Source organism: Copadichromis virginalis, linkage group LG10, assembly GCF_057382275.1.
Source record: "Copadichromis virginalis isolate Kocher_CV1m ecotype Utaka linkage group LG10, C_Virginalis_male_GT1.1, whole genome shotgun sequence".
Classification (NCBI taxonomy): domain Eukaryota; kingdom Metazoa; phylum Chordata; class Actinopteri; order Cichliformes; family Cichlidae; genus Copadichromis; species Copadichromis virginalis.
In genome coordinates this window covers 16596179-16612946 of record NC_140627.1, presented here as the reverse complement: position 1 = coordinate 16612946, position 16768 = coordinate 16596179, and the positions used below count along the sequence as shown (strand labels likewise).

The following is a 16768-nucleotide window of genomic DNA, read 5'->3' as shown; positions in this document are numbered from 1 at the left end:
TGTGTGTGTGTGTGTGTGTGTGTGTGTTTTTGTGGGAGGAGGGAGACAGGAACATAAGTGGAGATGACTCACCAGTCTTTTGTGACAGTGGTGCAGAGAGAGTGCTTTTCACCCATTTCTCTCCCTTGGGGCTTGCATACAAAACAAGAAATGGAGAGAGGGTAAAGAAGAAAAGGAGAGGAAGATTGGGTGTTAGGAAGCATTAGGGGGGATTTGGGGGAGGGGGGGGATAATTGAAGGAAAAAAAACTGGGAGAAGATGGCAAATGAGTGTAGAGAGCTGGACAAAGAGAAGCGAAGAAAAGATGAAAGGAGTGAGCAAAAAAAAAAAAGACTAGGGTTGCAAAGATCATAAACAAAGGATGCCGTTTCACGGGAGAGGCACTGGCAGCTCTGCCTTTGTTGTCCTAATGGCTGGTGAAAGCATTGTTGATGGGCCATATTGTGTTCAGCGTAGGTAGTAACAGATGAATCAACAAAATAAAAGGGGGTCACAGTGACAAGATTCAGATTTAATTTGGAAAAAGCATTCAGGTCAGGAGTGTGTTAACCCTTTGAGCAGCTTTCCTGAATATCTGCCTACCTTTACTTATTTATCGGCAGCTTGCCTACTTGGAAATAATTCTGTCAAACACAAATGAAAGTCATGAAAATTTATTGTGCATGTTGATTTGTATTCACAGCATTTTAAGCTAATTTATGATAGCAGTAAGTTTATATATTTTTTTGTTTTTCTTCTGCTTTTTATTGCAGTGTTTGGATCCTCAGGACCTAAAAGGCCTGCTTATTGAATTTTAAGCTCAAGATGTTTCGAGCTCCGTGATGTAAATGTTCAGCTAGAGACCATTTAATGCAACAGGTTGATGATCAGATCCGTGAGTGTGGTGGTAACCAATACATTTAAAAAAAAACACACACACACCCCATAATTATAGTTCTGTTAGAAGGTGCTTAATGGTAACGCATTAAATGTACCATTTCTGCAGCAATGCCCTGATTGAGTCACCATCCCATATTTCCCTCGTGCTGCTGCGCAGGTTTTCAGTAACAACCCGTCAAATATAAAAGGCTGCAGACCTCACCAGGTCAGAAGAGGCATCCCATTAGGCCTTTGTTCTCTCAAACTCTGCAGCCATTCACAGTTACAAACGCAGCGACAAAGGTGTCATGTAACAGGATAAACTCTAATTAGCGGCATTTCTCAGTTTCAAAAGAGTTGTGGAAATCAGCAGCTTAATAGGAGTTTAAAAAGCAACATGAGGCAGCTCACAGACCTCCAGCAATTTCACATCATCCCATGTTCGAATGTGACGATGATGAGAGATGAGATAGCCTTTATTTGTCAGTTGCTGTTGCCCACAACTGAGATGACAGACCTTGCCGACCGTACATACAATGCACAAACATCACATTGGGGACACAGGTCAGGCTAGGTAGCAAGGGAAAAAAAAAACATCGAAATGTGTAACACAAAAGGATAATACAGGAATGCACAGATATCAACACACCATAACACAATAAAACACAGACAAGCCGCATGGGAGAGTATTCTAGTGTGTACAGCTGATCTGGGACCGCTGCAGTCTTCGATTGCGCCTCCAGCTGATCCAGTGTCCACATCGGATGGAAGGTAAGCATGGGAGGAAGCGTTGGATTCGGGGGAGTGAGGGCGTATCAGTATCTGTGTACATGTTTAGTGCGTGTGTGTGTGTGTGTGTATCCCGTGTTCAGCTGAGAGAAAGTGTCACCACGCCCGGTTAAGCAAAGGTCAACAGTCTCCAGCGGACCAAGGTGGCCTTGAAGGAGGTACAAAGAGTTCTGATAACAGTCCTGTTATCATGGGAAGAATTTGTTGTTCCAGTCAGCTTCAACCTTGGCAGGCCTTCAGCTGGCGCCAGGGGGGCCGCATGAGTGAAGATGGTGAATGTTTGGGTTTAGTGGAACAACTGCATCCAATTTTTACAGTTGGTCTAATGTCCATCACTGGTCACCAATTATCTCAATTCCCGTTGTTCTTCTCCAAGATCTTTTCCATACTTCGTTCAAAACACAGTCTGAGTACTCACAGCCCTGCCAATTGTCTATCATGTCAGCCAGCCTTATAGGATTTTGAACAGCTGTAGCCGCTTCTTGTTCTTCGATAAGGTCCAAGCCAGCTCCAATCAGCCCGAACTCTGTTATCGTGGTTCCAGATTGGTAGATGTCGTTCAATGTCCTGCATCGAGAGTGTCGCCAGACACACGACGCAACCGACCATCGAGTATCTGGCAGCAAACGTCTCTGCAGGACAATCGGGCTCTCCCAAGCCCAGCAGGGTGTCAATTCCGTTACGGGACCAGTTGATCAAATCTTTAGGTTTTAGAGAACAAGACTGAGAAACTCTTTGAGGGTTAGAGTTAGACAAGACTAGACAAACACATAGAAGCAGGAGCAGGGAAGATAAGGGAGGGAGGGTGGGAAAGATGCGTCCGCCTCCTCCGAGAGCCAAAGAAGACCGTGAAGTCATATTGAGAAAGGTGAAATAGATGTTCAATGGGAATGCTGGTACAACCTGCAGCTTTTGTGCCTTTTAACTTAGTTAAAGCGGAATATAATCAGCTAAAATCCTTAATTTGTTTTTTATAATTAGGGCCACAGTTTCATGGCTAATGAAATGTTTATAGCTTTATAATTCAGCCTCTCTACAACCACAGTGGCTCTTAAATCGGATAATCAAGATGTGATGGAAGTGCAGAATTTCAGCTTTAATTCAAGGCGTTTAACAAAGTTTTTGCATGAGATGTTTTTGGATTTGCAGCCAATTTCATACATAGTGCCCCATTTTCAGAGGCTCAGAATTAATTGGATAATTAGGTCTGGTCCCTCCTTATTTAATGTCAAATGAAGCAGACATAATATATGGAGTTGATTCACAGTGTTGAAATTGAGTTTTAGAGCCTTTTTTTTAAGTGTAGTTTTAAATATGAGACCCGAAGAGATGTCTGTGCAAGTGAGGGAGGCCATCATTAGACTAAATAAAATGAAATAAACACATTAGACAGACAAAAGCAAACTTAAGGCACGGCTGACTAAACAATCGACAACATTTTTAAAAATGAAGGAATGCAGTGGCTAGCTCAGCAACACCAAAATACCCTAAAAAACACAGAAAACAACTAAAGTGCACAGTGATAGAATTATTACCTTTGTTGATGTCCTTTTTCAGCTCTACAATCCAGGGAAATCTCGGTGAATAGAAATACAGATGGTTTTACAACATGGTGCAAACCACTGGTTACACTCAAGAACACTTTGGCAAGATTAGATACCTAAAAGAGCCGGCATTGTTGTAATTCTTAAACAGTTAATTAAAACCCCTTGAATTAAAGCTGAAAGTCGGCACTTCAGTCACTCATTGATCTTTTGATTTCTGGTGGTGTGTACAGAGGCAAAACTACAAAACAACTGTGTGTTTGTTTAACAAATTATGGACCTCACTGTAAGTACAGCCCCAGCATGAGTATGAGCAACGGGAGAAGAAAAATACATCAAAATAAGGCATAGAAATATTTAATTGGCCCAAGAAGAAAACACAAACCATGTCCTGTTAGCAGCTTAATATCAGTGGTTGTAAAGGGGATTTGGTCATTAAAACACTATAGAGTTTAAGCCCTGCACCTCACATACATACATATCGTGAATTCTGTTTAGCTAATACCATGCTGACATCTTAAGTTAAAGGTGGGATCAAAGTCCGACTGTTATAGAAATTCCAGGAGCGTTATTTAATCAGATTTTGAAGGCTACTCAATATTTATATCACAGTGGCTGACATTTTTCCTCACATTTCTGCTTCTGTGAATGCATGGGCTTCTTGGGGCCATTGCTGATGAATTGTTGTGCTGTCAGACTCTTCCGTGCCAGGAGCTGGATGTATACCAAATTTTGTGCCTGTGAGAGTTGGAGCCTTTTGAAAGATTCAAATAGCATTTTAATTATAGCACACCCACCAGGCAACATATAAATGATTACTATAAGGACGTAATGTGATCTAAAGCTTGACACACAATTATCCCTTTATGCTGGGAAAAAAAATGTAAATCGCGATTGTGTAGTATGTCACAGAAACATGAATGAGGGAATGTAAATAGCCACATCCCAACAATTCTCTTTTTGTCCGCCGCTTGGCAACAAGGTGGGAGAAGAGGACTTCATGGAAGCTTCCTTTTTTTCATAAGCTGCATCCTCTGCACAGACTTGACGCGTGATCAGAGCGGTCATGCTTAGTCACGTCGTCATGTGTCAGTTCTGAGAAACACTGAACTGGATTCACTCAGACATTGTAAATTATACATTATCACACCGACTTTATACAGCTGTTTGTCTGTATTAGGCAATTATTCCAATACGGGCCAGCATGTGTGGCAGTTATTATAGGCCATGCGTGTAGCGTTGATAACTCACAGAGCCTTGAATTCTGATAGAGCAGTGTAAAACAAATGGGAACACAGAAGAAAATCACTGAGAGGATTAGCTGCCTTTATCAGGTTAGATTAAATTTGATTTGTGGAACGATCTTGCTGGACTTGGGCCACAGTTCCCAATTTAAAAATGCTACATGCTGATGTTTTTTAAAAAATGTCCTAATGACATCTTAAAGTGCCGTCCATAAAAACATGTACTTAAAAAAAACACTATACAGAGGACAGGACATCCCTCTTGGTTCTTTGCTAGATGTCATCAAATCGATCATTTAAAGGGCAGGGCTCTGGGGTCAGATCGACCCCGAGTGTCATGATGATGTCATCTTTCTGAATTAATTTACTTACTGTGCTGGTTATGAGGTGACCAGCATGCATCAGTGATCATACTGAAAAAATGATGTATTTGAATTTAATATTTGACATAACATTTTTTAAAAATTAACTCAAACTTGCACTGCAAATTTGACCTTTTTTACTGATCTCACTGAGGCCTCAGTACAGCCTCAGTACAGCCTCTGAGCATCTTTCAATCATCTTTCACATTCAAACGATGGCCGGGAATTTTTTTAAAATGTCCAAATCAGTCAGATGGGATATTAAACAGACTTTGCCCCTCCAGCATCTTGGTGCAAAGTCAGTGCAGTGGCCAGTCAAGCCCATGGTCTAGGTAACTGTGGAGAGAAATTACAGCGAGGGGGTGTCATGTGTCCTGCCAGTCCCCATATACTGCCCATGAGTGAAACACTTAGGGCCTACTTCTATTGCCTAAATGCTTTATGACTGAAAGGAGTTAGTTAAGATGTCATGTGCCACAATTTTAGGGGTTTCTTCAAACTACTTACAAGCTTTGGAGTCTTCCTTTGAGAGCCTAATCACCCTTGAAAGTAGAACCGGGATGTCTGCTTCTGGCAGTTATAAGAAAATTATGACAAATAGCATTTGAAAATAGCAATCTAATAGCAGAAGGGAGACAGGCCCAGCTGTCATCCATATTTCTGTGTACTGTTTTTGTCCACTGGGCCCTGCGAGGGCCGTCTGACCCAGTGTTTTGAGTTTTCTTATATTTTGATGTTTATGGTTTATGTTTAAGATCATGTAGTTATCTTCAGCTCATTCTATTTTGCCTAGGTTGCCATTTTAGTTCAGTGTTTATTAGATTCCCCTTGTGTCTTCAACCCCAGTGTTTAGGTCTCCCTCACCCTTCATCCTGTCTCCTACTCGTTTACATGTTTTCCCTTTGTGACCCATTACTTCTGTCACGTGTGTTTCCCCCTAGCCATCATGCTCTGTTTGTGCTTAGTTGTGTCAGTGGCTCCTCCCCAGTCCCCTTTTCCCTCTGTATGTATTTATAGTGTGCATGTTCCTCGTTGGTTCGCCATGTTAAGTCTGCATGTCTTAATCTGTCATATATAGAAGAGCCACCTTGACATGCATCTAAAGGGCAAAGGTCACTCTTTCGACAATGCCATTGTTCACATATTGAACAGAGAGGACAGATGGTTTGAAAGAGGAGTGAAAGAAGCCATCTATGTTCACTGTGAACGGCCATCTTTGAACACAGGCGGTGGTTTACGACACCAACTGTCTGTCATCTATAATCCAGTTTTGAGATCCCTTCCCAGACGCCTTAACGCCCACTCACATCCTGGGCCATTTGACCTCAGGAAATCACATGGTAAGGTGAGGCTAAGTTTCACAATCGGTTCACCTGAAACCTTGGCTGATTGTGACCCACACCCATTTTCACACCTTGGCTCATGTGATTAGGTAGAGGATCAATAGGGGGTCCATGACCCTCTTGGGGACACTCCCATAGGGCTTAAATCTGGGATTCTCCACCAGTTGCTCTTAGAACTGAAGAAGCTTCTCAGATGAGAGGTGAAACGTCTTCAAGGAATCTTAAAGAAGTCCAGACGCTTTTCTTTCCAACCTCCTTAGACTACAAGGCCCTTCACAGACAATCTGTTATATGTTTCATGTCTGCGTGTCCTATGTTGTCAAGTTTGTGTTGTCATGTCTGCGTCTCATCATGTTTCCTGTTTTATTTTGAAGAGGTCTGGTGTTCCATGTTTAGTGTGTTTAGTTTCACTTCCCCTGTGGTGTCATTATGTTCATTCTAATCAGCTGTTTTCTCATGTGTTTCCACTTCCCCATATCACCTCCTGTGTATATTTAGTCTGTGTGTTTTCATTCATTCCTTGTCTGTTCATCCTGCTGTGTGATTCCATCTTTCAAGGTCTATGAATTGATGCCAAACGTCAGGTTTCTATGTTCACGTTCCAGAGTTTTTTATGTTTAGACTTCGTTCTCCCAGTTTAGTCTATTGTTTCGTTTTGTCTCTGCCTTTTGTTTTTGTACTGTTTTACCAGCCTACAATAAACGACTCACAGTTTCAATCCAATCCAATTCAATCCTACTTTATTATAAAGTCCTTTCCAGTAAAAAATAACCCTTATTTAAGATCAAGTTTAGTTTTCGTGTGTCTGCAATTGGGTCCACCTCCTCTCTCCACACAGTCGGCTTCTCCGCTAACTGTGACACCCTCAGGTTAGAAACCAGTTTAAATGCCGGGTGGCCAGAAGCATCAACTGAATAATAGAGTTGCATTGTGTTTATCTGGGCTTATAAATAGGGAAATATCAGTTTAAAAGACAATATGTCAAGGTTGTGTTTAGTGTTTGTTTCTGCTGCCTCCAAGAAGCAGGTAGTTTACTGCTTAAACTACCTGCTTCTTCTTCTTTCGGCTGTCTCCATCTTATCCTATCCTGACTATATCATACCAACCATCCTCCTTCCCAACATCCATGAATCTTCTTTGATGGACTTGCTCTTTTCCTCGTGCCTGGCAGCTCCATATTCATCATCCTTTGTCACCTACCCCGCCCCCCCTGTCAAAACCATCTCAGACTTCCTTCCATGTTGCTTTAAACTATGAGTTAAACTCATTCAAATCACATTTTACATTTAAATAAAACTAATCCATCTTAAAGTTGCTTAAAAGAGCACTCAACAAACAAACTGTCATTTTTCCTTGTATTCTTCACCAGCATCGCTATAATAATGTTTTTCACATGTGTCTAAACAGAAACTGACTGAAATGGTGAGAGACATAGCAGATCTCACACAGCTTTGTTTTATTCCCCGTGACCCGTAAATAAAAATATAGTGTGTAAAATGCGTCATAAAAAAAGTGACTGTGATTTCTTCTTTATGTTTAGCCAAAATTAGAAAGGCAATAAACTCTTTAAAATGTGAAACTATTCTTTTGATATTCTTAAAGCACCATGAAGCCCATTAGTGAGGTGCTGAACAGTTTCAGTGGCCCTCGCCATTGATTCTCCGGGACTCCTGATTTTCAGTCTTTAAGAGTCAGATGTTTTCTCATCTGCTGTTTTGGTGGTAGTGGTGGTGGTGGTGGAGGGCCTGGCTAACATACTGGTTTACAATCTCATTGTCATATTTGCCAAAGAATTAAGTGACTCACTGATCCTCCCACATCATCCCAACCAACCAGCATGCCCACATCGCTCTCGCCACCACCGGGATCACCAAATCACCTCACTGCTAGGATCGAGGGTCCAAGGGTTTTTGTCTCTCTAGCACTGCTGCCTAAAGGCAAGTGGCTAAGTGACAAATGAAAACATAATTCCTGCAATCATTCTGTGAATATCTAGATAGAAACTACAAGCTGTAACCCAATGTCTGCATTCATGAAATGGTGTCCAAGAAACACCATGAAAGGCACTGTTCAAATAAACCGAGGCGCAAGCTCACAAGATAACACGTGATTAAAACATATTGACAACCTGCTAATCACTGTCACTGTTTGTACCGCTGACAGCGTGCATAAAGTTTGTTTTGATGCCAAAAAAGCGGGCGACCAGAAGCACTTCAAGGGATTATACCAGAAGGGTATATTGCCTGTGTGATGTGAGAGTGAGGGGGAGGTGTGGAAACAAGATATGGCAGGAAACCTATCTACCAAACACCTTTCCACCGGCCGACTGGCAGCCTCGAGGCAGAAGCAAACATGACTCAATCTTTATCTTAAATGCCAGCAGCTAAATTACTATACAGCTCAAAGAGAATATGTATGTGTGTGTGTGTGTATGTGTGTGTGGTCCTGCGCAGTAAAGTGTACAGATGGATGACTCATCCACCAATCATGTGACTCATCAATCACTGCAGTTACCATTTCCCTGCCTTCTTCTGAAATTTTCCTTTTCTTTAGTTCTCTTTCATTCCCGTCTGGCTGTTGTTGCCTTTTCCCTCCCTGTTTTTTACTCTTCATTTTGATTTTTTTGAGATAGAATAAAGTCCCTCTATGGGTTTTTCTTTACTTGATTGATGTAGCTGTCACTGAGATTTACTGTCTTTCTCTTTAGTGTTTTATTTTTTGTTTTAAGCTAAAGAACCAAGTGTTCGTGCTGTTTTTGCTTCGGCACAAATACAACAGAGCACTCGCCAAAAAGCCATGAAAAAACTGAACTTTAATAAAATAATTGCTTTTATTTTTTATCATATAGCAAAACTAGTAATCATCATGCTGTTATTTACACATTGCACGGGCATATTTATTTCACACTGTACATCTTACAATGCTAAAGTGACATCAACAACAACACTCTCCTTTTACAAGACAGATGGCTTCACTGTGGACACAGTGGCCCTCTTCCTTTGAGATTTCTTTTTTTTTTATGTTCACAGTTTATTCAGAGAAGACAACCATTTTGAATTCTCCATACTGTTTTATTTTTTTCCTCTTTTTTTGTTCTTTTTTTTGTTCATTTTTTAAGATGCAAGTAGAAAGACGTGCATTTAACGGTTTAAGCACAATCCCTGACTCCCCGGCCTGAAACTTTTCAATGAATTTCTTCTGAAAAATGAACAAAATGTTTTGTAGCCTCTTGGTGGAAATCAGTTGTTTTTTTGTTTTGTTTTAAAAAAAAAAGGCTGCAGAACAGATAGCGTGATTTCAAGTATTTTTTTTTCTTTTTAAAATAAAGGAAAAAAATAGATACAATACATATGACGCGTGTGCGTAAAACAAAGTAAATGTGAACTGGAGATGGACAATGAGAAAATGATCCAAAACATGAAGCACTCCTGCAGAGTCACGGAGCGCTGCATGGATGTGGCGACGGTGGATCTGCCGTAAATATGTTGACACAATAACTTCTGGATCCCAGAATGCTTGAAACCCCTTAGTCCACCAGGTTGGAAGTGTTTAGTGTTTAACTTTGTGCTTTTGGAGTCCACAGGGTTTCTACATTGGGATGATGAGAGAATTATGCAATATGATATTTCCCTTATAGAACCATGGTGCTTTGTAAGGCAAAAATCTGAATCTTGAGTTTGAAAAAAAAAACAAAAAACGAACTGAAATGTGTGTATTTGGCACCTTTGCAAGTTGCAGCTGTTTAAGGTTGATCCAATCAGAAATGAGAAAGGCAACTACACACATCAAATACAACAAAAAGTATACTGTCAACATTTGACAATATCCGTGTTCTTTCTCTTTTTCTCTGTGTGCACGCATGTGTGTGTGTGTGTGTGTGTGTGTGTGTGTGTGTGTGTGTGTGTGTGTGTGTGTGTGTGTGTGTGTGTGTGTGTGGATAAGAAGTAATTGAACTACTTTAGTTTTGTAATGTGACGTACAGAATATAAAACAAAAGATACAAAGTGATGTTGTAAACATGATTCTCTTACAATGGCCACATCTGCTTGTGAATGTGTCACAATGTGATTCTATGTAAGTGTGTGTGTGTGTGTGTAGTGTGTGTGTTTGCGTGTGTCCTCTATAGATCTCTGAAATATGCAAGAACATCAGAGATTGACCTGAATGGAGGCAGACATACACCATGGTATGTTCTGTTTCAAAATGTAAACTGAGCAAGAGGCTGAACATGGTTACAGGGAGCTTAAACTAGGACACCTTCATCCTCTCCCTGACTGAGAAAATCAACAAAAATACAGTGATTAAACCAACATAAATCTAACTTTTTACTTCTGAAATTTCTCATCAGGCTCAAAACACACCTTCTCTGAATCTTTTTTTCCCCACCTCTGCTTTAGCTTTTCTCCCACTACTGTATAACTGTCCCACATCTGTGAGTCCCTCTGAGCGGACAGTGTCCAAAAAAGTCTCTCAATACATTCTGCGCTTCATGTAGATCCTCTCAATAAAGTTTTCTAGTTCCTCCTCACTGTCCAGCTGAGGCACCAGCCCATCTTCCTCATAGTCATCTCCCGGTGTGACTTGTGGATAGTAGTAGGGGGGTCGCCTGCCTCTCCTGGGTGTGGTTATCGGTTTGGGAGGGGGCAGGGGTTGGTAGGTCCGTGGGTGAGGAAGGATATAGTTAGAGATATAAGGGGTAAGAGGCAGGCGTGGTGGTGGCTGCTGCTTCCAGCCTTGTCCGCGGTTCTTAACCCCGCCCCTGTGTCTGCGTCTCGGGGCCTGGAGGTCAAGTTCCTGGGGGCCGAAGGTCTGGTCTCTGGAGGGGACGGGCTTCCCATAATATTGTGGTTTGGGATATGGGAAATAAACTGGGTAGTATGCTCGATATGGCTTTTGGTAATATGGATAAGAGGGGAAGGCTAAAAACTGTTTCTGGGGCTTATACCAGTAGTCAAGCTGCTTCTGAGGCTTATACCAATAGTCCTGCTTGTATGACTTGACTTTATCCTTGTGCCATTTCTTGTTGGACTTGTTGTACCTATAAGGGGCTTTCTTGGGGTTTTTTGAGGCTGTGTAGTGATAAACAGGTGGGGCAACCAGAGGAGGAGGTACCAGAGGCCTAAAGCGTGGGGCAACAGGGTTGCTGTTGGTTGGCAGCTGTTGTAACTCTTTCCTTTTTTTCTTCTTCTCCTCCACATCACTAATAATCTCAATCACATCATCGGCAGGCAGGTGCAGCTTGCTGCTGATCTCAATAAGCCTGTCAATCATCTGCTGGTCCAGGTCATCTTCATCAGGAAGGATCTCCTCTGAGCGTTTGTCCTCAGCCGTGTTGCCGGCGGCCCCCATGCTGCTTTTCTGCCGGGGCTTCATGTAGGACTGCTGCTTCCTCCCCATGTACTGCAGCAACATGTCAGAGGCGATGTCTGCCAGCCTCTGCTCTTCCTCTCTGGCTCGCTCGGCCTCCTCCTGCTGCCGGAGCACCTCCTGTTTCTCCGCCCGCGCTCTCGCCTCTTCCTCCATGTGGGAGAGGCTCTCCTCTTCTTCCTCAACCTCCTCCTCCAGCTCCTCTCCTTCATCCTCAAAGTCATCCATGAAGTTGCCCCCCTTCACAGGTCTGTTGCGGGACGGGTTCTCCTGCCAGTGCTGCTTCTTTCCTGCACGTGCTAACTGAGTGTTGTATGCTTTGTAGCCCTTCAGAGGAGGCAGGATCTCATTATCTTGGAGACCCAAGTCAATGTTCTGGAAGTAGCCTCTTATTTTGCGCTGCAGGGAAGGGTCATCTCCCTCTGAGGTGGAGCCTGGCATGGCCTCATCTAAGAAACTTTCTGAGTATTTTCCCTCCTCCTGCCCCTCTCCTTCGTCTTTCTTTTCGTCCTCCCTTACGCTATCTGTTCCCACATTCTTCACAGACCACCCTTGATCCTCCGACCTTGTGTTGTCATCCTCCTCCCCCTCCCTCTCCTTCAAGTCATCCCCCTGAGCAGCTGCCAAATGGCCTACATTTAGCTGTTCAATAGCCTTATCGGCCCCTCGCCCCTCCTTCTCCGCCTCCACCCCCCTCTCTCCCTGTGGCTGCTCTGTTCTCCTTATCTCACCACCCTCAGAGCCTTCAGCAGAGGGCAGCTCCGGACTCCGATCCCCTTCCCAGTCTCTGTTTTTGCTAGCCTGTTTTTCACTGTCCCCCAGGTGGTCCAGGGCCTCAAGCAGAACCGCAAGCACCTGCGCAGGGTCCGTCACTTTATCTAATTGGCTGTCTTGACCCGGGCCCCGACCCCAGTCTAGGGACACGTTGTCAGGGCTGGAGAGGCTCTGGGGCTGGGGCGAGTGAAAGGGGGCAAGGTTGTCCTCTTTACGATCTGTCCGGGTGCGCCCCTCCACCCCACCCTCCCCTGCCTCACCCCACACAGGGGCGGTGTCAGCTAACTGTGGAATGACAATGAGCAGGACCAATAGGATGAGGTGGGCTGTGGAAGGGGCGTGATGACAGGTCATGACCATGCAGAACTGGCAGGAGGGAGGTTAAGCACCTGAAGAAGGAGAGAAGGCAGAGAGAGAAGGACAGAAGAAGGATGAGAATTTATTCACATATCATTTCTTATCTCTGGAATCACAAATTTGCTTTTTTGTGTTGTTGTTACTTTATTTTCTTTATTGTTTTCTCCCAGTGGCAATGTGAGCATTGGTGTCATTTAAATAACATACAGCTTTGGTGAAAAAGCCAAAATGTAGAGAGGACTGACTGGTAAGAAATATTTCATTAAGTCCACAGCCTGCCATAAAGTTTCAAAGAAAATGTACCTGGAAAAATAACCAGTTTTTCAAACAAAACATTTTTACCACAAAGAGGCCACCATATAAAAACAAAAAACAAAAAACCGTTTTCCAGTTATTGTAGAAACCATTGAGGACAAAAGCAGGCAGACGTAGCAGCAAAATGCAACAAATTCTCCTCTCTTTTATTTTCGATATAGAGCGTTTTTGACTGAAAAAAAAGTGGTTTCTAACATTTCCAGCTCCAGTTGTGTCACTGCTGTGCAGCTTGGATACAACTGAAAACATGAAGATGAAGCTCTGAGAAACCAGGTCGTGAGTCGTTGAATTAACCTATAAAAACCGAGAAAAAGAAAAAAAAATTGCGCATTTCTTTGAAGGGATGGGGGATAATCCGCACAAAGAAACTGCGTTTCGATTCTAAACATCGTGCCTTTTTTTTGTCTCGAGTCGCGCGTTAACCCACTCATTACCTACTCATTATCTTTAAGCCGCACGAATCACCTGGTTGGGAATAATACATTCCCTGGCGCATTTTGATTTAACTGAGCAAACTGTTTGCAACAGCAACGAAAATGCGCATCCGGTAACTGATTTGCGTCTTTTTTCTGGTATATGTTAAAAATGCCTCACCTCTTCCTCCAAGCCAACCCATCCAAATCGCGCGCACCTCCCATTTTCTAACGTCTAGTTCTTAAAAAAAAGAAAGAAAGAAAGGAAATACTGAGAACAAAAACTGGTCCGAGCTCGCGTGTCCGTAATTGCTGTGATTTTGGTATTCCATGCGTCAAAGCGATGTCACCAAGACACTGGCACAGAAAGCTGCAAGCTCGGGGAAGTCATGCGTAAAGCCGGTGGCCACGGTTGAGTTATTTAACCCTACGGTTCCTGAGTGGTCCATCCAAATTGTAAATTAACCGGGCATTAAGTTTGAGAGGATAAAGCCTTTTTGCGCAAAGACAGGAGGGCGCAGCCAGTGAGGATGCAGGGCTTTGTCCTTGTGTGGCGTGAGCATGTTTCTCCTCACTGGCAGCGGTGGAATGCAGATAAGCGCAAATTTTTTGGCAGCACAACCCAATTTGATTTTTTTTTTCATTTTATTAAATCAAGAGAAACGAAATTATTCGACTTATCAGGGCCAACTACCTACTCACAAATGGTTGGGATTCTAAATTATTTCGAATTAATAGCTGAAAACCGTCTGTTTAAATCGTGCTTGTTAAAAGAAAAAATACTGAAATCGTAAAAATGTGCACATTTTTTCAAATGTGCGAATTCTTCAAAGGTTTTTAAAAAACAATCTTGCGTGAAAATTTTCCCAAGATCTTCTGAGAGGCAGCTAGAAATGTTTATTAAATATTATTGTCTTCACATTGCAGAGATTCATTCTTAATTTATACTGAGTGAGTGAAATAAACAACATACAAAATTTGATATTTTACTGGGGATTTTTTTACACTGCATTTAATAATTATTATCATGCCTATACGTTCATAAGAACTGGGTTTGTTCGTAAATGTCACAATAATAACATTGTTTTAAAAAAAAAAAAAAGAAAATTAGAATGTATATATATATATATATATATATATATATATATATATATATATATATATATATATATATATATATATATATATATATATATATATATATATATATATATATATATATATATTACTCGATTCCCTAGAATTGAAATCATACACAGTTTAGTCTAAATTTAAGCACCATATAGAAACGGCCACAGTTCATGTCTACTTCATAATCAGACGAGCAACAGTCGCACAAAGATTAATTCTAACGATGAAGATGCAAATTTAAAAGAAAAAAACACGAACTATTTCTCGTTATTTTTTAACAAAAAAAAAAACGTAATTATGAACAGAGAATTATAACGAACTGAATAACAGTCAGAAATTGTCCTAATCTACCTGGTTAGTATGGTTTGTGAATGATGCAGAGACAGATTTCGTTCCACTTACCTGAAGTCCCACTGGGGGGTGGGGAAGTGGTGAAACTCGCAACGCACGGATAAAGCCAAGATTATTTCATGAATAGTGAAAGCACCTGAGAGAATTTCGGCTTTCCTCCCTCTCTCTTTCTCTCTCTCTCTCTCTCTCTCTCTTCAGCCTGTGACCAGCATCAAGGAAAAAAAAATAACAATCAAAAAAGAATCTAACGTCTCTTTATTTATTTGTGAGGTGTTTGTATGGCGGCAGCACTGGTGCTAATGTACAATTGAGTGAATGTTTTCAGCACCACGGTCAGCGCAACTTTATTGTATATACCCTCGGCGGACCACGTGATCCTCCCCACCGCCACCCCCCAGCTGCAGGCAGTGCTGACGTCACTTCCATTGATAAGAATGTTGGTGTGGAGATGGCACTGTGAGTCTAGGCTGGCCCCAGCTGATGAATGAACGGAAATGGCATGAATGAAATAGTACTTTTCCTCAATGAAAGGAGCAAATTGTAGAGATAGAGCTGGTACACAGCCATTTTCCTTCTCACATATTAAAGGGTGGTGTGTTGCATCTTCCGCCCTTGTTGCTTCCTTCCTTTGCTCTGGCTTGTTTCAGAATCAGGAGAAGAGTGGGAGGGGAAAAAATAGAGTGACCTCTTTCACAGGCTATCAATTAGGGTCATTTGGTGACATTCTCCCAAGAATCAATGACAAGAGGCCGATGTCTCGCCGCAGTTTGCTTGTTGGTTTTGGTCTTAGGTGGCCCCGGATCATCTGTAGCTCATGGGCTACGGCGGGAGCAGCCGCACTTTGCTGCTTGATTTCTTCTCAATTTTCAGGGATTGCACAATTTTCTACCCACCCCGTCATTTCTAGCCGCTCTCCATCTGTCAGCGGCTCAGTGTGCTCTTAATGTGGCCTCTCATCAGCAATTGTTTTGCGCCACGGAGACACGAGCCAATGACCATTTGTACATAAATCAGTAACATTTCACGATAAGGGCAAACACGTGCTGAAGCAATATGTCATGATTATATGCATGAATGAATGCGGGATGTATCATGAATTCCTGCTGTTCACCATTTCAGGAATGATTAAGTGGCTGTGTGTTTATGTGATCAGGCAATTAACTTCATACATTAATTTAGTTGATACCGTTAAATTAGCTGGAATGCAGTCACATGCAACAAAAAAAGTGCATTTCAGACCCACGCGTCCAATGGGCCTCTGAAAGTGGAGCCCATATGCATTCTCATAAAAACACAAGGCTATTTTGTGACACTGAGAAGCGAAGACACCTACACGTTTCTGTAAGATCCGGCAGTCTTTGTTCACGTCACAGGATGCTGAGGTGTTTTAACGTGATATGTTTCTGTTGTTGAAGTGGAGCTTGCTCCAGCACATACAGCTAGTGCCAGTGGACAAATCGCTGTAGAATGGACAGACTTGGATTTTGGGATGATGATTCAGTGAGATGGACCAATATCTTACAAAGAATGGAAGGAAATTGCTTAGTCCCAGGAATTCAGTACAGTTCAGAAATGGCTACAAAGTGCAGCCGTCACAAAGACAAGAGCAGTTTGACAAAGATGAAAAGAAGAACAGATATTTCTATACTCGATGTGTCCTGCATGGGCATGTTTTTCTCGTGGCATTCGCAAGATATAAATGTGCAAATTTCTCACTAGCACAACACCCCATGACAATACATAGTGCTCCGTTTGTGAGAAAATACAAAATGCAGTTTTTAAATGATGATTTTATTTCTTAAGAGAAAGAGATTTGTGCGAAAAAGTAATTCCATCTCCATACTTGTTAAACCAAGAATTAACTGTGATGAACCACTTTTCCCTCTCTTTTTTTTTTCCACTTTTACTAACCACACCCAG

General features: G+C 42.1%; 1 protein-coding gene across 2 annotated transcripts; it reads right to left on the bottom strand.

The window, feature by feature from the left end:
• Positions 1-8934: 8934 nt before the first annotated feature.
• Positions 8935-15160, bottom strand: LOC146700174 (uncharacterized). 2 transcript variants are annotated; one of them, XM_085470268.1, is made up of 2 exons: positions 14900-15160; positions 8935-12670 (listed from the first exon to the last, which is right to left on the bottom strand). In XM_085470268.1, the coding sequence occupies exon 2, from the start codon at positions 12639-12641 to the stop codon at positions 10611-10613; it is 2031 nt and encodes a 676-aa protein (XP_085326394.1). In that variant the 5' UTR covers positions 12642-12670; positions 14900-15160; the 3' UTR covers positions 8935-10610. The 2 variants fall into 2 exon arrangements, with proteins under 2 accessions (XP_085326394.1, XP_085326395.1); XM_085470269.1 differs by lacking the exon at positions 14900-15160 and adding an exon at positions 13548-14382.
• Positions 15161-16768: the final 1608 nt, after the last annotated feature.

Excerpts from the sequence above, each read along its gene's own strand:
- LOC146700174 (XM_085470268.1), bottom strand. The coding sequence starts at position 12,641 with ATGGTCATGACCTGTCATCACGCCCCTTCCACAGCCCACCTCATCCTA.